The sequence below is a fragment of the Pelodiscus sinensis genome, chromosome 3 (genome assembly GCF_052426305.1).
Source record: "Pelodiscus sinensis isolate ZL-2025 chromosome 3, ASM5242630v1, whole genome shotgun sequence".
NCBI classification, from domain to species: Eukaryota; Metazoa; Chordata; order Testudines; family Trionychidae; genus Pelodiscus; species Pelodiscus sinensis.
The window spans coordinates 139,288,045-139,309,987 of NC_143054.1; the positions used below are offsets into that span (position 1 = coordinate 139,288,045).

At 43.1% G+C, this 21,943-nt stretch overlaps 1 protein-coding gene across 2 annotated transcripts in view; it reads left to right on the forward strand.

Annotated features, from left to right (window-relative positions):
- Nucleotides 1-19,675, forward strand: part of VIT (vitrin) — an 84,223-nt gene extending 64,548 nt beyond the window's left edge. For both annotated transcript variants that reach the window (XM_006131292.5, XM_006131293.5), the window contains 6 exons: nt 989-1,051; nt 2,974-3,121; nt 4,676-4,779; nt 6,090-6,316; nt 12,479-12,992; nt 16,017-19,675. In XM_006131292.5, coding sequence (XP_006131354.3) covers nt 989-1,051; nt 2,974-3,121; nt 4,676-4,779; nt 6,090-6,316; nt 12,479-12,992; nt 16,017-16,195 — 1,235 coding nt within the window. In that variant the 3' untranslated portion in view covers nt 16,196-19,675. The remainder of the gene's footprint in view (nt 1-988; nt 1,052-2,973; nt 3,122-4,675; nt 4,780-6,089; nt 6,317-12,478; nt 12,993-16,016) is intronic.
- The last annotated feature ends 2,268 nt before the right edge of the window (nt 19,676-21,943 follow it).

Below are 21,943 nucleotides of genomic sequence, written 5' to 3' on the forward strand. Positions count from 1 at the left end.
GTAAGAAAAGTCAATAGGAGCGTATGCTCCTGTCAACTTTCTACTGTGTGGATGGTGCAGAAACATGATTTAAGATACGTCGACTCCAGCTACATAATTACCCTAACTGGAGTTGCGTATCTTAATTCAACCTTCTACTTTCTATTTCTTTTCCTTTCTAAACTCTAATCAGTATATCAACACTTCCTTTGGTCACTGTGGTTTTCAGCAAAGTGAAGTGAAATATACAGATTTGAATTAATATTTGGAGCAAATGTGAGTGTGGTGGTAAAACCCACCTTGTCAGAGAGAGATTCCAGAAGTGTTTTTGTCATAAACAGATCACCTGTTTACTTCATCTCAGAAAAGCCAAATTTACTACCCCTAGCAAAAACCACAAAACAGAACTGTGCTCGGGGCAGGAATTCAGAAAAATCTGCACCATCAGATGTGACTGCTGAATAGTAAACCTTTTAGATGAGACACTGCTCTGACTCATCTGTAGGTCCAGGTCAGGACACTATAACAACCCTTTCCCCAGTCTTTTCGCCATGTCTTTATGTCAGATTCTAGGAGCATTTTTAGTCCTAGATTACTTGTATAAAAAAATTGGAAATAACCTTACATGTTACTGACTTCGCAATTTTCTCATCAGTTTAAACATGAGTACAGCCAACTCCCTGGTTTAATAGTCCTTCTCTGATTAGAAGATTTCAGGATGAGAAGGTGGACATCTCCCTGGAGTAAGGCCAATGTGTAGTTACAATAACCTGATCCTCCTTATTCTTTTCTTTTCTGATCAGTAACAGGAGTGAAGACGACAAGCAACATGTCCCCAGTCCTCAGGGGTGTATTGTTTTACATGTCACCTCACCAAAATAACAAGAAGCACAAATCACTTTCAGAGACATCTCTGTTTACTCTGTACTTTCTTCCTATCAGTGAGGTCAGACACAGAATAGTTTCTTGTGCATTTAGTGACTAAACAATTTTTTAAAAATTTCTCCAGGCTTCAGTTCAAAGGAAGAATTGAATCCAAAACCCTTGGAGCCAGTTTCCCAGGGAAATCCAAGTACGTAAATCATAATGAATTATATAACAATGATCTCTTTGCTGGTATGTGAATTGAACCTCTGAGAATGTAGTAAAAAAAATCAACTAAGCATAAGATATTAGACAAATTTTGGAACATATATTCCTATACAATATAGTACTAGATGTCCTTAAGAGTTTGTGTTTAGCATTTGCCAGGTTTCTCATCTGCTGCAAATAATTTTTTTACCTTATGGAGCAAATAGCAAACTCTTAACTTCGGCCACCTCTATAATTACCATGCCAGAGATCAATCTTCTGGTGTTTGATTTAGCGGGTCTAGTAAGGACCCGCTAAATCAAATGCTGAGGGTGACCCAGTTGGCGCTGGTAATCCTTGCTTCGCAAGGAGTAAGGAAAATGGTCAAACTCCTGCAGTGGAGATGGTGCCAAACTTGGCTTAAGGTACATCAACTCCAGCTATGTTATTGCATACCTAAGCCGACCTTCTAAGGCTAGTATAGACCTGGCCTTACTCAAACCAAGGGATACATCTACATTGCCTGCTTCCCAGTATGGGTAGACAGACACATGCACGCTCTGCTCGAGTTAACATGCTACAATAGCAGTGTCACTGAGAGCAGGTCAAGTAGCAACTTGGACTAGCCACTTGAGTACGTCTCTCCCAGACCCCCATAGTACATGTTTGGGGGTTTAGCCTGGGTATGGTCTGTGCTACCTCTAGTTACACTGCTGTTTTTAGCTTACTCACTAAAAAAGAGCTAGCCTGCCTCTGTCTACACAAGCTGGGAAGCATACTGCCATCCTCAGAATAGTGAGATGTTGGCTGTATGAAATATTGTGTCATGGGAATTTCTCAGGCCATGGCTCTGTAGTATGGCATCAGACACAGAATTTGGAGCCTGCTTGGGGGACACTTACTAACACACACCATGTATTTGCTGTGCCTGGGATGAGGCTAAGCAACTGGGTGCTAATAACAGCACTCCTTTTGTCTGGAATAACTGACTGAGCAGGTCTGGCTCCTGGAATTGGGGCTCTACTGGCTTAGAAGCTGATCTACTGGAGGGAGGAGGGACCATTCAGAAAATGGGTCCTGTGGTCACAGCAGCAAAAGGAGAGACACCTCCTAGGCATAGGGAGAAAGAAGTAGACAAAGACCATCTGGAAACTCTCACCCACAATTAAGAAAGGACCTGGCTCAGAGCCTGTTGAAGTCGGGAAGAGATTCTCCCCCCTCCCCCCCACTGACTTCCACGGGGTTTGGATCAGACCTTAAAGTGAGGAGTGAAAGAAAAGGAAAGCAAACCCTGAGTAGGGAGGGTTTATAGAACTATAACTCTTGCTGAGATAGAAGCCCTTGGCTGAGCTCACAAATTTCCCAGCCCCCTTTCCCTCCTCCTCTCCCCCCACTCTATTTGGCTGTGTCTAGACTGGATCCCTCTGCAGAGAGAGGGATGCAAATCAAGCGCTTTGGAAGTGCAAATGAGCCCAGGATTTAAATAGCCTGGGCTTCATTTGCATACTCATGTTCCGACACTGTGCGGATCAGGCTCGGTGTCAAAGGTGAAAGTAAAGTGTAGCCGTGGCTCAGAGACAGCAAAGCTTAGGTTCTGTCTACCCTCTTTGGCCTCCTAGGTCCTGTAGTAACTTTATCACAACAGGGTCACTTTTTCTAATGCAGTGTCTCTCAACCAGAGGCTCACGTACCAGAAGGTACATCGATCCAGCTAGCTAGTTGCCTAGTTTTACAACAGGCTACATAAAAAGCACCAGCAAAGTCAGTGCAAACTAAAGATTTCATACAGACAAGGGCTTGTTTATACTGCTCTATATATACTGTACACTGAAATGTAAGTAAGGCATATTTCCCCCAATTGCTTTATTTTATAATTATAATAGTAAAAACAAGGAAGCCTCTCATTGCTATTTCCTCTCTCAGACTGCAAAGTTGATTTATCCTTCTTGATTGATGGGAGCTGGAGCATCGGAAAACGCCGTTTTCAGATCCAAAAACAATTTCTCAGTGATGTCGCTCAAGCTCTGGATGTTGGCATAGCTGGTCCTCTCATGGGTATTGTTCAATATGGGTAAGAGTGTCTCCCCATAATGTCTGGCTCTTCCTCAGTCTGTACAAGGTCACAACTGCACTAATCCCGACTCTTTTTGGAGTGACCATAGTCTATTTTCATTTATTTTTACACTAAATCTATTCTAAGTGAGAGAAACAATATAAAATTCAACATAGGAAATTTGGGATGTTATGAGACTGAAGTGTATGGGAAAAATATACTTGGCTATCTTGAAAGATTGAACATAGAAATAAACAAGATACTGGAGAAACTTAAACAACAAATGGTCTGGTAGCACTTGATAGACTAACAAAGCCCTGGCTGGGTTGATTTAGTTGGGATTGGTCCTGCCTAGGGCAGGGGGCTGGACTTGATGACCTCTTGAGGTCTCTTCCAGCTCTATGGTTCTATGAAAACATGTAGATGGTATCATGAGCTTTTGTGGGCACAGCCCACTTCTTCAGATGACCAGAGTTTAGATACTGGAGATTAGCGTAGATGATCATAATAGTCCCATCTAGCTTTACATCTCTGTATTCCTTTTCATGCTAACTAATAACAAAGTGATAAAAAACACTGCAATAAATGAGGTAGTATTCTTAAGCAGAAAGTAATTTTGTAAACTACTGAGATTTGTGCACAATCGGCTTTGAGGCTTAATTTACATACCAATAGCAGCACAGTATGAAAAGGCAAAGCTTCTACAATGGGTGCATCCAATGAGGAAAAAAAGGTAGTTTTTTTAAAAGCACTTTAGCTACCCTGTGGTTAAATCCTAGTGTGAAAAGGCAAATGTATTTGTGTCATATGCTTACACTTGTTAGTTAACACATGGAAGAAAAAAAAAGGTTTTGTTTAGGGAAGACAAAATCTAAGTGGATAGATTGCCAGAGATACACAGAAATAGGATGGACTGAGGTAGATACTGTTGCCTCTCCTGCTGCTAAAAGTTCAGGAGAGTTTAAAACAAAATTACATACCAAGTTTTTCCTTAAATGCATGCTGTTAAATTATCTAAAAATAGCTTTCAAAGAAGAGAAGCCCTATAATTCATATAATTAAAACTCTCTGTCTCTCTCTCTTACACCATTACCACAAACAAGAGAGTAGCCTCTACTACAGTGATTGTCAACCTTTTTTCATTCACGGAGCCCTAAAAACTTATAAATGGAGGTGCAGACCCATTTGGAAATCTTAGATGTAAGCTGCAGCTCCCCAGGGATCTGTGGCCCACAGGTTGAAAACCACTGCTGCACTAAATGAATTCAGAGATGTCCACAGCCAACAAAAAAAAAAGTTTGAGTCTATTGGTATGTCTTCACCAATACCTGTTACTTTATCATTCGTATGTCTAGATTGTTTGTGTTTTACAGGGATGTGCCTACATGTTTCTATAGGAAACACTAGACACTTCTTTTTAAAGGTCTTCTCTGTGGTTATGTAGTGAACTGCCTTTCCGGCAAACTTCCTCTTCCGTCTCCTTGGGGCATTACTTAAACTATTATAAATAGAACCATGCTGCAAACTGCAAAAAACTGATGGCCACTTTTTTTTTTCTTTTTTACATGTTAGTGATGATCCGTCTACAGAATTTAACCTCAAAACTCATGCGAACTCCAGGGATGTGAAAAATGCCATAGAGAAAATTCTACAGAAAGGAGGACTTTCCAATGTTGGTATGTAGGCTGTGGGTAGCTTATCTGCTGTTCCTTAGCATGAGAAGGTCCATAGGATGTGGGCAAACAACCTCGTAGGGGTTCTAGTGGGCAAACAAGCTTGATGCAGCATTGCATAACTAAACTAGGCAGCTGATGACCACAGAGTCCGGAGCATGCCATGGCACCCTGTGATTGATGTATTACTATCATCCTAGCAGGGGTCTACTCTGCACCCTACATGGGACTGATTGAGGGGAAGAGAGCTAGCAAAGACCTTTTAATAATATCTTATGTGCATTAGTCGGTGAGATTTTGAGCACAGCTTAAGTAAAAGATTTTGAATTACATTTACATTACATTATATTATATGTAAACTCTCATCCATGAGAGGGTTTGGTTTTCAGGAAAGCTGAGAATTTTGGGGTGTCACTCTTTTCCTTTACCCTCATCAGCAGCTCCCCCCGTCATAGCTGAGGCTTTTGCTCTCTTGACTCATCCACACTAATAAGGAGGAGCAGAGAAAGGGAGAAGTTCTCACTGATGTTGGAACCAGAGCAAGGCATAAAGTTGGACCATTGCAAGTGGTTCTTCTTCCTGTTCAGCTTCCATGCTGCCTCTACACTCTACCTGCTAATGCTCCCCTTCCTAGAGCTTTAGGGCTGGAATTTGGTCTCTAGCTCTAGATCAGAAACACTGTCTTAAAGCATTCCACGTTCCTATGTCTAAAGCAGGGGTGTCCAAACTTTTTTCAAAGAGGGCCAGATTTGATGAAGTGAACAAGCGTGAGGGCCGACCATTTTGTCTGACATTCTTTGAACCATTAAAATTAAACGCAAATTAACTATTTTATGCAAAGTTTATTGCAAACGGCATACTTTTCATTTCGTCACATGGATGACAAATCTAAACAGGTGTTAAATCACTCTGCCTTTCATATCTGAAGGCCAGATGAAAAAAAAATCCAGGAAGCTGAAATATATGTCAGGAACATTGTAAAGTACATTACATATTATTGGTAATAGAGGTTGTCTGTCAACTTTTAAGTTCAAAAAATATGAACAGGAACATAACACCATGTATACATGTTGTGTCCAAATATATTTATAACTGATTTAGACCAACTGACATTAACTGAGATTTTACAATGTATTCATCTCAATACATATGGATTCGTTGGGGGCCATAAAAGATAGATATTGCCAAATTACCTGTGGGGCCGTATTAAACCGGAACACGGGCCGCAATTGGCCCGCGGGCCGGACTTTGGACATGCCTGGTCTAAAGAGACAGGTTACTGGGCATCATCCTCCAATCCACTCCTCTTACAGGGAAGGCACTTTCGTTTGTGAACAAACACTTCTTTTTGGACACCAATGGCAACCGAGGCGGTGCGCCCAACGTGGCTGTAGTGCTGGTGGATGGCTGGCCCACTGACAAGGTGGAGGAGGCCTCTAGGCTGGCGCGAGAATCTGGAATCAACATTTTCTTTGTCACCATGGAAGGAGCCGATGAAAATGAAAAACAGAATGTTATTGAGCCCAACTTTGTGGACAAGGTACTGGGGAATGGGGTACATAAACTAGATGTGTGTTCAGAGTGCAAATCCTGGACCGAGGCCTGAAAGATAGTAAGGTTCCCAGCATGTTTGGATCTGATAGTTTGATGTGAGCCCATCTTCTATAAAGCCCCTTTTTCTCTCTTCCTCTTTCCACCTTCTCCTCCCCACTCCCTCCTGTTTTTTCCCCCTTCTTAAGGTTACAGCTTTCCTGTTAGAATTACTATCAAATCTAACACTGGAATGTTGAATAGCAATGGGCAGCAATGCTCTAGTCAGATTCAAACATGTAGTAGTCTCAGGGCTGAGGTTTGCTTAATACATACTGCTTGAAAAGGAGTGCTGGAATGAGGAACCAGTAACATTATTAGCTAAGGAATATAAGGAGAAACTACTTTACAGTGAGATCTCTTAAACAATGAAATAGTCTCTTAGGGGGAATGGTGAGAGCCCCAGCATTTTGGTCTTGTAAAATATATGTATAGACTGGACAAAGTGTTAGAAAACAGGCTGAGAGCCACAATTTTCTGTGCTGGCAGGAAACTGTAGACAGATAACCAAACAGCATAAGACTTTTTCATTTCTCATTCCTACTTTTCTGTATTCCATGAAGACAAAATAGACCAAAGTAGATAAAAATAAACTACTTAAACTTTGATTGAGAGGTACCATCAAACAAACAACACAAATATTTGAAATGAGATTAACACACGAGGTGACACGAACAATTTCTGATCAGTTGACCATTTCCTACTCATGCTAGAAACACATCTGTGGTTTGGGCCTTGTCTACACTGGCATGTTTTGTCATAAAAAACGCTTTTGGTGATATAACAGTGAAAGCGTTTACGCTGCAATGTGACATTTGTCGGGAAAAACACCCACCTTTATCAAGAAAAATTTTCCAGCCCCACAAGAGATTCTTTTTTCTTTTCCCCTCCCATTATTGTGGACAAAGAGCCATTGTGGACTCTGCTGTTTGTTTTGTTGAAAGAACTGGCTTCCACCAGTATCCCACAACGTCTGCCCCGATGGCTGTGCTCAGTGTTTTGTGATCCCCGCTGCCCTGCATATATGCGCCCCTCCCCTTTCAAAGTTCTGGAATGTATCTGATAGCTGAGTGAGCTGCTCCATTTGGGAAACAAAGAGCAAATCATTGGAACGCTCCCCTTCTGTCCTGCTAGGAACACAGCAGCAGGCAGATTGCAGCTGCAGGGGGAGGGCAGGAGAGACTGCTGGGCTGCTTTGACATTCCTCAGCACCGAGAGCTCACAGAGCTATGAGGGAATCCCAAGAAGTGCAGAGATCAGATTTGTTTTCCCACATCGCTTTGCTCTATCTGTTGACGGGGTTCTAGCAAGGTGGCCATGAAATGTCGACAATGAGGCGCAGAAAACTGGTTTGACCAGTTTTCACTTTTGGTGACTTTTGCATATCAACAGCACCCTTCCCAGTGTAAACATAGTCTTAGTAAAAAGACTTCTAGCATCAGTAAAACTATTCAAGCCCTGCTCCTAGATCATTCAGCAGAAAGCAAAACTTTTGACCCCTGCACTATTAATATTTTTAGTGTTTCTATTATAAATCTCTAATTGGGTGAGGTTATGACAAGGTGTGAACAGCTTACCAATTTCAGACTGTTTTGGACTGAACCATGGTGTGGCATGTAAGTTAGCAGCCAATTTTGAAGGTGTTTTGTGTTTGCTCTAGATGGTGTAAATCTGTCATAGCATTGGAAAGGGAAAACTTGTATTTAAAAAATGCCAAGACTTCTTTTTTCAAGTGCTACCTGAAAGTGGCTTTATTTTAAAATAGAGTTTCATCAACAGCTGTTAATGAGTTCTTGCAGAAAACTAAGCCCTTGGGTATTATGAAAACATACATTTCTAAATTTTAAAATGTTACCAAGTATAGCAGTCAATAGACACTCATAACAGCCGTTCTTTGACCCTTGTTTAGGTTATCAGGACATTTTTTCTTAAATGCTTCCTTGAGCATGCTTCCCATATGAAGTAAGAACCATAACTCAGACTTATTTATGAATAAATTATAGTGCATTGGGCACTAGCCAGGGGCTTGGAAAGCCTCAGTTAATTTCCCTACTCCACCACAGACTTCTTATATGCCCTCGGAAAAGTCACTTAGGCCAAATCTACACTGCCACTTAACAGCACTGTACAGTTCTGGCTCAGAGGTCTGAAACAGACCCATACAAGCATCAGAGCACAGCAAGCTACAGTGCTTTAAAGAGCCAGTGTGAACCAGGCTACCGTACAGGGAGCCGCACTTCCTGCACCGTTAGCTACTCCTGTCACCGAAGAGGTTTACGCAGAGCTCTAGCAGTGGCCACACTTTCACGGCAGTGTTTTAAATTGTTAAGGGACAACAAAGCCTTAGTTTCTCTGGTCTGCATGCACAAGTAGACTTAAGAATTACAATGCTCCACATCACAATGCCTAGCTTTTAGGCACCTAGAAAAACTGGAACAATAGGAGGCATAAATCCTGATTTAGGTGCCGACTCCTTTTGTACCATGGGCAGGGAGAGCCACCTCAGAATGGGTTCCACAAAAGCCAACAAGCTATGCAGAGAGCTGCCTCAACTAGCCAATTTGATATGCCACTGTGAGGGATTTAATCTATGCCCTTCTCTTCAAGCTGCCTGCAGCCCTCAATCGTGTCACTTTGTCCCCCTTTGTAGCTTGTGAATACTACTACTTCCAGATGAATTAAGAGGGTAAATACATAAGACTGTGAGATGTTCACATACAACAGTAATAGGAGCCAGATAGGTTCCTGAAAGAGTTTTGTTTCCTTCCTGCAAACAGGTGGAATATGAAGGCTCCAGGATTTTATCGGCCTAGCTGTCAGGAAAGCCCATTCCTACTCTCCTAGCTGCATCTGGGCTGCAATATTTTCAGCAAGACAATTGTTTTTATATTGGGCATAGGAGGGACATATTCTACAGATCTAATTCCTGACAGTCTGTTATGGGGAAGAGGGAAAAGAAAACCAGTAACACCCATCCATGGAGATACATCACCCCATTTGTGTGATGCTATTTCGTTCTTATAAAGTCATGGCTACTTGGTGCAACATAAAAATAATGCATATACCACACACACCTGGGAGCTCATCCTGCTTTTGTGAGATTGGTCTAAATGAGAAATCATATCCCATGGGTGCGTAACAATTATTCAGCTAATCAGAATAAATAATGTTTGTTCAGTAAAGTTGTTTGAAGTATATTGTCTGTTACTTTTTTATAAATAAATAGATGAACCCCCTGGTTACCCAGGGAATGAGAGGGCATCCCTGCCAACTACCTATGGATGAAATACTCTTAAACCATTTCAGATAGGCAACCTATACTCATGTCAATATGAAACTACTGCCGGGCCAATTGGCATGATATTGTGACATGAAGTGTGACGTGCCAAGCCAGCCAGGGTTCAGGAAACAGGATGGAAATTAGGCAGCATTTTCAGAGAGTGACTTGTTCTCTGAGCCACCTGCAAGATGATTTTGGGCATTTTCCGCTGTCCTTCTGCCATGAAATATATTTCCTATGAGCTTCAAAGCCCTAAATGGCATTAATTGGGCTGTCTCCAGGCTTCATTTGATTGGCTTATCGTCTTGTTTTCATTTATTTTTTTTTAAAGGGGCAAAACTACAGTGAGGCTCTATGATCCTGCCAGAGCTGGCATGGAAGATAGAGAGCAGGGGGCCCAAACAGGAAGGCAAAGTTGGCAAAATAAACATCAGCCTGGGATGTTTTTGCAGGAATATTGTGAGCAAGACATGAGAAGTAATCCTGCTCTACTCCGTGCTGATTAGGCTTTAACTGGAGACTTGTGTCCAGTTCTGGGTGCCACATTTCAGGAAAGATGTGGACAAATTGGAGAGAGTCCAGAGAAGAGCGACAAAAATGATGAAAGGTCTAGAAAACTTGACCTACCAGGGAAGACTGAACGAACTGGGCTTGTTTAGTCTGGAAAAGAGAAGACTGGGAGAGGCCCAGATAATAGTTTTCAAGTACATAAAAAGAAGAGGGAGAAAAAATATTTTTCTTAACCTCTGAGGACAGGACAAGATGCAATGGGTTTAAATTGCAGCAGGGGAAATTTAGGTTAGTCATTAGGAAAAACTTTCTGTCAGGGTGGTTAAGCATTGGAATAAATTGCCTAGGGAGATTGTGGTATTTCTATCAGTGAAGATTTTTAAGTGCAAATTAGGCAAAAACCTGTCAGGGATGGTCTAGAACAACCATGGGCAACCCGTGGCTCACAAGCTGCTTACGGCTCTTCCCCCTCTCCCTCTGAAAGTGCGTCGTCCCCACACCCCCGAATCTGGCCCCCGCCTCCCAAGCTCCCTGTGCCATCCAGCGCGACCATTCAAATGGCGTCTTCAAGATGGTGATGGCCAGGGGGAGCCTGATGTGGCCAAAAAGCCTTTAACCACGTTTCTTACAGGGGCAGTGTTTTTTGTTTTTGTTTTTGCTCAACAACTTTTATCCTCCTCCAGCTCTTTGCGCTATATGCACAACTGTTTTGGCTCTTTGCCTGTTAGGGGTTGGCCACCCCGGTCTAGAATCTATAATACCTTGCCCCGCCCTGAGTGCAGGGGATTGGATTAGATGACGTCTCAAGGTTCCTGCCAGTCCTATTATTCTATTTTGTGGCTGCATATGGCAGGGTCAGAACATAAACAGAGCAGCAAGAGAGAAGAAAACAAACATGGTGAGACTATGAAGTGAAGCCTAAACCAGTGTGTACAGAACTAACTTAGAGCTGCTGTGAGAGAGAGTTGCTGACACCAAATGCAGCCAAGAGGACAGTACTACAGAAACAGTTGCACCCACCTTTCATGTGGAGGATAAAGGGCAGACACAGGATCCGGCTCCTTCAAGGCTCTCAACAAGTTAGAGGCAACATTAACATCTTAAAGCTTTTACAATGCACAACACTTCTGATTCTACCTCCTCTACGCACAACATTCTCCACATTCCACCCTCTCTCCCTGCCCCCACCATGCGCCAACAATGCATTCCTTCACCACAAGTTCCCCAACTCTCCTCTTAGTTCTGGAACAGCTTTCCCCCACACGCTATGTGCGCTCAGCATCATCACAGCTTAAATTTACTGCCAAAACTGTAAACATTTAAGAAATGTTGCTTCCCCTGCACTGGAGAAGCAACAACCATGGAAGACTGATTGTTTTTTTAAACTTCATTTCAGTTTCATAACCCTGGTTACTGGTTGGGAGGGAGAGAGCCAGAAAGAACCTAGCTTGACTTATGCCAGATTTGCAGGACTGACAAGTGGACAAAACCGCCTATTTTTACTTTTAACTGGTGAGGATGTGCTCTGGAGCCATTGCTAGTCAAACAAGGCACCCCCAAGGCAGCCATTTTGTACAGATTAGAACTCTACATGAATGAAGAGATCTGAATATGAATGTGTAGTTTGGGCATTTGGTTTAACTCTTATATAACCTGCGAACAAAACAAAACCCAGTAGGTGGTGGAATTTCCTAGTTAATTGTCGAAACATTTCACAGTGATGGCTCTATCATGTTTTATAAATGCAGGGGCAGGAAGCCTAGTACTTTGGTTGAACACACTTCGGCTGTGTCTACACTGGCATGAATTTCCGGAAATGCTTAAAATGGAACAGTTTTCCGTTATAAGTATTTCCAGAAAAAGAGCATCTACACTGGCAGGCTGCTTTTCCGGAAAAGCATCTGTGGCCAATGTAGACGTGCTTTTCCGGAAAAAAGCCCCGAGCGTCATTTTCGCGATCGGGGCTTTTTTCCGGAAAAGACTACTGTGCTGTCTACACTGGCCCTTTTCCGGAACAGTTTTCCAGAAAAAGGACTTTTGCCCGAGCAGGAACAGCATAGTTTTTCCAGAAAAGCAGCAGATTTCTTACAGTAAATCGTCACAGCTTTTCTGGAAATTCACGGGACCAGTGTAGACAGCTCTCAGCTTATTCCGGAAAAGAGACTGCTTTTCCGGAATAAGTGGCCCAGTGTAGACACAGCCTTCTTGTTACAGTTTTGGAGCTTTTTTTCAGGAAGGTAGCAGAATTTGATTGCCTAACTATAAACTAAATCCAGTGTTCAATAACTGCCTTTTGACACATGTATTTGCCTCTCTCTGCAGGCAGTGTGCAGAACAAATGGCTTCTATTCCATTAATGTGCCAAGCTGGTTCAACCTACGCAAGGTAGTCCAGAACTTGGTGAAGCGTGTCTGCGACACAGATCGGCTGGCTTGCAGCAAGACGTGTCTAAATGCAGCTGACATTGGCTTTGTAATTGACGGTTCCAGCAGCGTTGGCACTGGCAATTTCCGCACTGTCCTCCAATTTGTAGCCAACATAAGTAAAGAATTTGAGATTTCAGACACTGACACCCGTGTCGGGGCAGTGCAGTACACCTATGAGCAGAGGCTGGAGTTTGGATTTGACAAGCACAGCACTAAGCAAGATGTTCTGAATGCTATTAAGCGAGTCAACTACTGGAGTGGAGGGACCAGCACTGGAGCAGCCATCACCTACGCTTCTGAACAGCTCTTTAGCAAATCCAAACCCAACAAGAGGAAGATAATGATCCTGATTACAGATGGCAGGTCTTATGATGATGTCCGAGGGCCAGCCATGACAGCTCATCAAAATGGTAAACTAGTGCTATCACCTGCTCTGGTGGCCCACTCCACCTATACACAGTAGCTTAATGTTTATGGCGGTAATGCAGTTACAAGTTGTCATTGCAGTAGAGCAGTAGATGGACTTTTGGGGAGCTCACCATCCTGAGCTATGGCCTTGTTAGAGCTGATAAAGATGAAGGTGGAAAGCCCACAATACTGTCGTCAGATTCGTCAGACACTGCAGTCTCAGTGGGTTTCTATAGACCTACAGAACACAAGTATATGAAGCTCACCTTTGCTTTCAGTTTCAGACAATGGGGCTAACAGCTACCATGTACTCTGAGGAAGGTGGGAAGAGTCCCAGATCTGGGCCCCAGAAGGGCAGAGCCAGGCCCCAGAAGGGGTGGGGCCAAGGGCAGAAGGGCAGTCACCCCTTAGTGCCACCAGAACCACAGCACTACTCTCCCACCAGCCCTCAGAGCTGAATGGAGTGGCATTCCTGCAGCAGTCCCATGGGGTTTGGGGCTTCAGCTGCCACCACTACTGAAGTAGGAACAGTGGCAGCTGAGAGCTCTAGGCCACTTTGAAATGCTAGGCCCCTATACAGTTGTCTCTTTTGTCTCACCCCGCCCCCCGCCACAAGCCTGCTCAGATGTTCAAACACATTCTCTGCCAGATTTTCAGTCAACAGCCTACTACTGTTGAAGCCTGACTTTGACCAGACCTACTCGCCAAAGCCAACATTGTCCCTCTCCTCCCACCCAGCCTCTATATCTGGTTCTACTCTTAGTGAACTCTCACAGAAGCTGTAAAAGCAGCTACGATGGGACGTGGAGAAATTTCCTAGCACTGAAGCAGCACCATAAGGTCTGATGTCCACAGATCCATGCAGATCCTTTCATAGCTACCAGTATGGAAATTGTATTGAGAGCGAGAGGGAATTTAGCTACAACACTCAGAGTTTCACAGCCTCCTGTAAGAGCAGGCCTTTGGCTGCATCTTCTATAGTGGCTCTCAGGAGCCACAACATAGAGTCTGGTCCCATCATATCAAACCAGCTGGATAACTTTCTTTGATAGGATAACAAGCCTGGTGGTTAAGGGAGAAGGGGTAGATGTGGTATATCTATATATTAGTAGGGCATTTGATACAACAGTCTCGCATTACCTTCTCATAAACAAACTAGGAAAATACAACCTAGGTGGAGCTACAATAATGTGAGTGCATAACTGGTTGGATAACTGTTCCCAGAGAGTAGTTATCAATGGTTCACAGTCATGCTGGAAGGGGATAACAAGTGGGGCTCCACAGGGATCAGTTCTGGGTCTGGTTCAGTTCAGTATCTTCATCAGTTTTTTAAATAATGGCAGAGAGTACACACTTACAAAGTCTGTGAATCATGCCAAGCTGTGGGGTAAGGTAGCAAGTGCTTTGGAGGATAGGATTATCATTCAAAATGATCTGGACAAACTAGAGAAATGGTCTGAGTTAACAGGATAAAATTCCACAAGGACAAATGCAAAATATTCCACTTAGGAAGGAACAAGCAGGTGCATACATACAAAATGGGAAATGAATATGTAGGAAGGAATACTGAGGAAAGGAATCTAGGGGTCATAGTGGACCAACAGCAAAATACGAGTTAACCATGTGACTGTTGCAAAAAAGGTAAGCATCATTTTGGGATGTATTAACAGGAATGCCATAAGCAAGATACCAGACGTAATTCTTCTGCTCTACTCTGCACTGATTAGGTCTCAACTAGAGTACTGTGTCCAGTTCTGGGCACCATATTTCAGGAAAGATGTGGGAAAATTGGAGAAAGTCTAAAGACAAACAAAAATTACTCAAGATCTAAAAACAATCAATGATTGAAGGAACCAGGTTTGTTTAGTCTAGGAAAGAGAAGACTGAGAGGGAAAAAGATAACAGCTTTCAAGTATCTAAGAGGTTGTTACAAGGAAAAGGGACAAAAATTGTTCTCAGACTCCTGACAGTAGGACAAGAAGCAATGATCTTCAATTGCAGAAAGGCAGGTTTTAGGTTGGACATCAGGAAAAACTTCCTGTCAGGAAGTTTAAGCCCTAGAATCAGAGGTGGCCCATGGCTATAGGCGGACTCAGCCGCCGCCTAGGGCGCCCGATGATGTCACAGGGGTGCCCGTGGTGCCTGCTGATGATGTCAGTCCATTGATGGCCCTGCAGGCAGGGGCGCCTATTGCATGTTCCACCTGGGGTGCCAGCTGCTGCAGCTGGCCTCAAGCAGCTCCTGACTGGAATAAATTGCCTAGGGCAGTGGTCCCCAACCATTTGGAGCTGCCAGGTGCCAGGGGGTGGGGCTGTTTGCTTGCCAGGCTCCAGGGCCATGCATACGCCACACCCCAATGAGCCATGTGCCTGGGGCCAGCAACCCCATGTGCTGCGTGGCCATGGGGGAGGGGAGGGGGTCCACCCAATCGCCACAAGCCTGGGGCCGGCTCCCTCCAGAGCTGTGCACCCAGAGCTGGCACCCCCCCCCCATATAGCCACAAAAGCCCAGAGCTGGCACCCCCACCATAGTTGCACGCCCGGGGGCGGGGAGGCCAATTCGCCATGCGCCTGGGGCCGGCGCCCCACATAGCCATGCGCCTGGGGGCGGGGCGGCCAATTTGCCACGTGCCTGGGTGGCCAATTCGCTGTGTACCTGGGGCCGGCGCTCCCCTGCGCCTGGGGCTGGCACCGCACATGCGCTATGTGCTCGGGGAAGGCCAGCCCCGAGCATTTGACGGGCTCACACAAATGCCCCCGTAGGCACTGTGTTGGGGACCACTGGCCTAGGGAAGTTGTGGAATCTCTATCATTGGAGAGTCTTAAGAGCAGGTTAGACAAACACCTGCCAGGGATGGTCTGGATGGTGCTTGGTCCTGGCCTGCATACACGGGACTGGACATGATGGTTCTATGATTCTATGTCCTGAACATTTATTGAGGGAGCCGTTTTTATAAAAATTAATTGCAAATGCAACGACGCTTTGGAAACACATATGTCCATTATAAATGCTGGCTTTCTTTTCAGGGGTCATAGCTTATTCTGTTGGAATTGCATGGGCAGCCCAAGATGAACTGGAAGCCATTGCAACGGACCCAGATAAAGAGCATTCCTTTTTCGTGGATGAATTTGATCACCTCTACCGATTTGTTCCTAGGATCATCCAGAACATTTGTACGGAATTCAATTCACAACCACGGAACTGATGAAAGCAGGTCATGCATTATACTAAAGCTGGATCACTGGGTGTCATGCAGAAGATACACAAAATGCTATTCAAGTAATGCCAGCTATGAATCCAAGAAATACTAGAAGAGTTATTCTCTGGCATTTTTCAGTTAAAGCTGATTTCAGCTCTATTCCCTATGCATGATAAAGCTCTGCACAGACCAAGGCATTTCTATTTTAACTTTTTTGCTGGCTTCAAACCTCTAATCTGGTTAGATAGACAAAGAGATGTACAACCATGGAAAAGATAAACCAAGTGACTCAGCTTTGTAGATTGAAAATGTGTTTCCAGAAGAGCAGTTTGAAAAAGTTTTTCAGTGTAGATACCAGACAATTTCATTTGGCCTTTGTGAATTGCAGATGCTCTCTTGAAAGATATTCCTATCACAGTGCTTCTCAAACTGTCATCTGCAGACCACTGGTGGTCTGCAGAACACTCCCAGGTGAAGCCAAGCTATATCAGAGTGATGAAGCATCTATGGCTTCTAGCAGCCACGCTTCCTGCTAGTTGTTCAGATCAGGGACTCTCAGGATTTCCAGAGATGCTTTCCAACAAAATCCAGAATTTTTTTTTAAAGCTGGGACAGCTGTTTGATGTGTGTCTGTCAGGGTTTTCATTTGGTGTCATTTCAAGGAGAAAGTTATGAACAAGAGAAAGAGGTGAACTGCAAAATGACCGGGATAGATTAGAGCAGTGGGGTCTGCAGGCATTTACCAATCCTAATGAAATTCTGCATCCATGGAAAGGATGCACATACAATGCACATACAAAATTGGAAACACTGAATCCAGAATCCCCACTCATTAGTACAGGAAGTTTATTTTGAATGTTGTCCTCTGAATGTTGTTCTATTGTCAGGGTCCAAACATAACAGTGAAAGGAGGGTCTGGGTCCAAGAAGCCGATACCACTGGAAAGGCCTCAGTCTTAAGTGGGACACAATACGAAAAAAGTTTGAGAACCACTGCGCTATCATCCAGACATTCCACTTTTAGATTTTACACCAAAGTGTGTACAGCGATCACTAGCATGAAGAGAGAAGACTGCTTGAGGGTTGTTAAGGAATGATGAGAAAGGCAGTCTTGCTGCATTAGTGGGTGTTCTGCTTTGGCAGAAAACAGGAGTTCCCAATGTTAGACATGCTGTAGATAGTGAATTATGGGGTGGCTTTGTGTCTGTTGGTTCACAGAATATGCACTGCACTGTACTTGCCCAAGCCAATTTATATTACCATGCTGCCTTCTTAAATGAGGAACTAGTTAGTCATCAGCAATTGATCCCAGCAGTGAGATATAACTGATGTTTTGAAAGACTTAAACTTTAGGCAGTGTGAGCAGCAGGCATTTTATCACCTGCTAAAACTTGCTAATCTATGACTGTCATGGTCCATGGAGGGAAAGGGCAGAAATGTTAAATGGTACTTGAGAGAAACAAAACTATTGATGAACTTCACCAGCTGCTGGAGTCTGTAGTCCACACCGGTTTTTGGAGAGAGCTAAAAAGGCCAGGGTAAGAATGTAACGATGGTATTACACCAGTTTGTGTGGCATAAATCTTCCAGCTACTACACTTGTAATAAACATGAGGATCTAAATGCAACCATGTCATTGAAAAACTACTACTCAAAAAAATGATTGGAGTTGGAGGGGTTGTATTGCTAATTAGCCAAAAGAAATCATTTCCTCAGACCAGACGTGCAGAGTTCTGTGCCACTCTGCAGTGAATACCTATAGGCATGCATTACTCCACAACAGAGCTACTCTGAGACAGCATTACTTGAACGAGGGGATTATGAATTCATTGCACTTTTCCATCAGCAACATACTTCCAAGGCACTATTCCCTCAGTGGGCAAAATCAATCAGAGCAGCACCACTGCTCGGATACATAAAATAAACATACTTTGCAGCATGTAACACAGGGTCTGTCTGAAGCAGCAATGGTATTATATTGGTATAATTCACCTCCCTTTCTCTTTTAGGCCTGGTCTACACTAGACCAGGAAGGCCAACTTAAGGTCTGCAACTCCAGCTCTGTAAAATGCACAGTTGGAGTCAGCTTACCTTTTGCTGAGCCTTGGCGGCATCCATGCTGCCTCCCTTACCTCCTTGCAAGGAGTACAGGCGCCAGCGGGAGCTGCCTTCAGCATTCGATTTATGGGTCTCTCTTAGACCTGCTAAATAGAATTCCAGTAAGTATAGACATGTCCTTAGGAGGCATGTGCTTTATTCTGGCTTTAATTCTATCTAAGGCTGCCTTGATGGATGGGGCCCTGAACATAGATAAGGGCCCTAAGTAGCTCCTTTGTACAATGTAGTAAGGGCTCAGCACCTTTTCGCTCAAGATGTTGCTCCTGGCTTTAAAAGTAAATAAAAATCAGCAAAGGGCACAATTGTCTTACATCAGAGCAGAAGAATTCTTTCTTCTTCAGACTTGCTTTTATCACTGGTAATGCCGCTGTTGTTGAACAATGAGTCACAAGAGCTAAGGGAAAAATAGCACAAACTGGGGAGTGTAGCTCAGTTGCTCAATTTACTGTTTTAAAAACTACATTTTCTTGTTACAAGCTAGTTACGAATCTAAGTGACTAAGGACCTACATTTTAATCTAACTATTCTTAATGCTGCAGTTTACTTTTTAAATGCAGCAAAGAGTCATTGCATGTTTAGTTCAATACTGAATGTACTCTAGCAAGCCCAGGGTTAGAGACTATGATCATACCCAGTAGGTCATTTGCATTCATACAACGGCACAGACAACTTATGTTAGGAGCAATAAGGGCAATTTGCATGCATGAAGACATATATTTTCTTTTCTTTGAACATTTTAATCTTGATAAGCTTTTACCATAGTGGTTTTCAAATACTCTTCACTTATGTGTAACAAAATTCAGTGACCACCCGCCTTATTAAGTGTGCAAGATTACATTTCAAAAGGAAGTAAGGTAAACCACTTAAAAATCAAAACTAAATACATATTGAACTGTTTTGTAGGGTGACTGAATGCAATGAAACTTTCATTGCTTTGAAATTGAGAATTTTCAAGTCTTTGAAGGGATCCTTAAAATGTCAGATCCCAAAAAGTGATTTTTTTGTTGGTGTGTGTCTCATTTTAAGTATGTTTCATAAATATTGTAAGTTACACGTTTTAAAGGCTTGTGCTACCATTGTGGAATTACCACTAATATCAATGGGAATCCAGTGCATGGAATAAATATAGAAAATTTGCCTTGGACAACAACAAAAGTACAGGTCATCTGCCAAAAAGTCCCTGCAAAGAGCATTTTTTTAAAACATGGGATAGTAAGTTATGTGTACACCCTCTCCGTAAAAAGTTGTTTTCTTGTATGTATGTTTGTGAAGGAAGCAGAGCTCCTTTTGTAACACCTCTGAGCTATTTTAAGAGCTTTTCATAATACAAATGGCTAAACTTTTTGCAATAAAAATAATCCATAAAAGATGCATGCAGTATGGCTTGCATATTTAAGACAATATTTTAAAAAACTGTACATCCAAATATTGATATTGCACTTAAGTTTTTAAAATACAACTGGGTTTTCCTAAATTTAGCAATAGCATGCAGGTAAGCAGTAACCAAGCTGTTAAAAGTTTGTGCTGTTATGTTTAACAGAATTACCTCAATCTTGCAAAGATGTGTGGCAGGGAAAGTCTCATGCAAGAAGTGTAAAGTAGCAGAAATTGATACATTCCTTCTCCCCCGCAACCGAGAGGAAGCTGATGTCAAGCCATAGGGGACAAGGGGTGAAATCTCTCTCTCACGGTGACTGAGGATCTGTAGGAAAGTTATGGACCTTGCAGACCTGGCTGACATGGAAACACCCATGATTTCCAATTTACTGACTATGGAACAGTTGACACCACTGCTGCAATGAAACTGTTTGCTGATTAAAGCTACATGTTACTAGCTAAACTACACACCCATGTAGCAGTGGGATAAGAGCCTCAGGGCTAGATGTCTGAAAAATATATAGGTACCTAACGCCCATGAAGTCACCTAAATACCTTTCAAATCTGGCCCTGAGTGTGTCAGCACCAAAAACATAGGCACTGTCATTTGAGCTGAAAAAAACAACTCCCTTCGCTGATAGCAGCAACTCTAAATCTTTTTGTGAGCTTGCCACTATAGAGCATAACTCTCACATGTACTCAGTACATTAGTGGTATATAGGCTCTCTGCAGCTTAGCTGACCAGCCTAAATAGAAAGAAAGAATTCCTCATTTGGGCTCTTTGAGTAGAGCAAGGGGATGGGGGAGTTTCCAGGCTGTGCATCACCTTGAATTATAAAATGGACTCTCTCTCTCTCTGGCAAGATCACATGAACTGCTAGTTCCTTACACAATGTTCCTCTGCCTATTGGCACCAGCTCTCTCATTTCTGGACAGAACTTGAGCCAGCTATTTTTCATTCAGGTTCTGAAATATACCAGGCTGCGAGGCAGCAGCAGTGCAAAATTGTCTAGGCTGGTGGCATTATAGATAGCCCACAAAGTCTCATTCACCTCATGCAGCAGTATCTACCTGTTGAACAGAACAAGACAGGACTGATCCTTGGGGGGACGTTAGATTTAGGACTGTCGCAGCCACATTGTTCACATCTAGCTCTTAGTCATACTAAAAGGCAAGGTAGGTGGGTAGAATCTTCTACAGAGGTTTCCCCTTCTTTCTGCGGCTCTACTAAACATTGTCTAGGTTAACTTTTAACCAGCAGTAATCACGATAGAATTTTGGTTAGTTTCCCTACTTTCAAAATGTCCACACTATACATGTTCATTAGTCAAAACATATATACTACCAACCATAACAATGGTTATCATGGCCAAACCAATAAGTTTCCACCAACTAGGAAGGGATAATTAGACCCTCATGCCTCAGTTCACAATGCCCTATCTGTAGTTGGCTTGGACAGAAAGTTCCCCATGTGGGCGAGTTACTGCTAAATTGTTCATAAGAATATTTAACACTTTCCACTGAAACATCTGATACTGGCCATAGCTGGAAACCAGATACTGGCTAAACACACCATTGTCCTGTTCTGGCAATTCCTGTTTTCTAACAGTCGATGGGATTGGGAAGAGGGACTAATCTCTCACCCACTGAAAGGAGCTTAGGGCTCTTCTCCTCCAGACTCTGACTCAGAGGAAGCAGGATAGGTTTGCTAACAAGTTTCTCTGTTCAATTTGATATCCATGCTGTTGTCTGTTAGAGAAGGCAAGATTGAAGCGCACTGGGTTCCTTCCGTGTGTTTGCTGCACAAGGGCATTACTCTCTTGAAATAATGCACATCTCACTGCCAGTGCAGCTGCTGAGTGCATTAAGTATGGCATAAGCTGTAAGGCAGTGTTTCTTAAACTGTGTTCTGTGGCACACTGGTGTGCTATGAGGCAGTCAGAGGTGTGCCACGGAGAACAACACAGTTCAAAATGGCCGCCCTTACAGGGGGAGGCGATTTTTTTTTTTTTTTTTTTTTTGCTCAATAACTCCCCCCCCCACCCCCCTTTTTTTTTTTTTGGCTCAACAAAAACACCTTGGTATTTCCCATAAAAATATTGTTTGGTGTTCCTTGGTCTTAAAAAGTTTAAGAAACACTGCTATAAAGTGTCCAGACTGAAGAGTCAGAAACAGCAGCACATGGAATGCAGACCAAGTGCAAAGAATGAAAAGGGAAAGAATACTAGGCCCAGGAATAGAATAATTGCTCTTGCTAAGG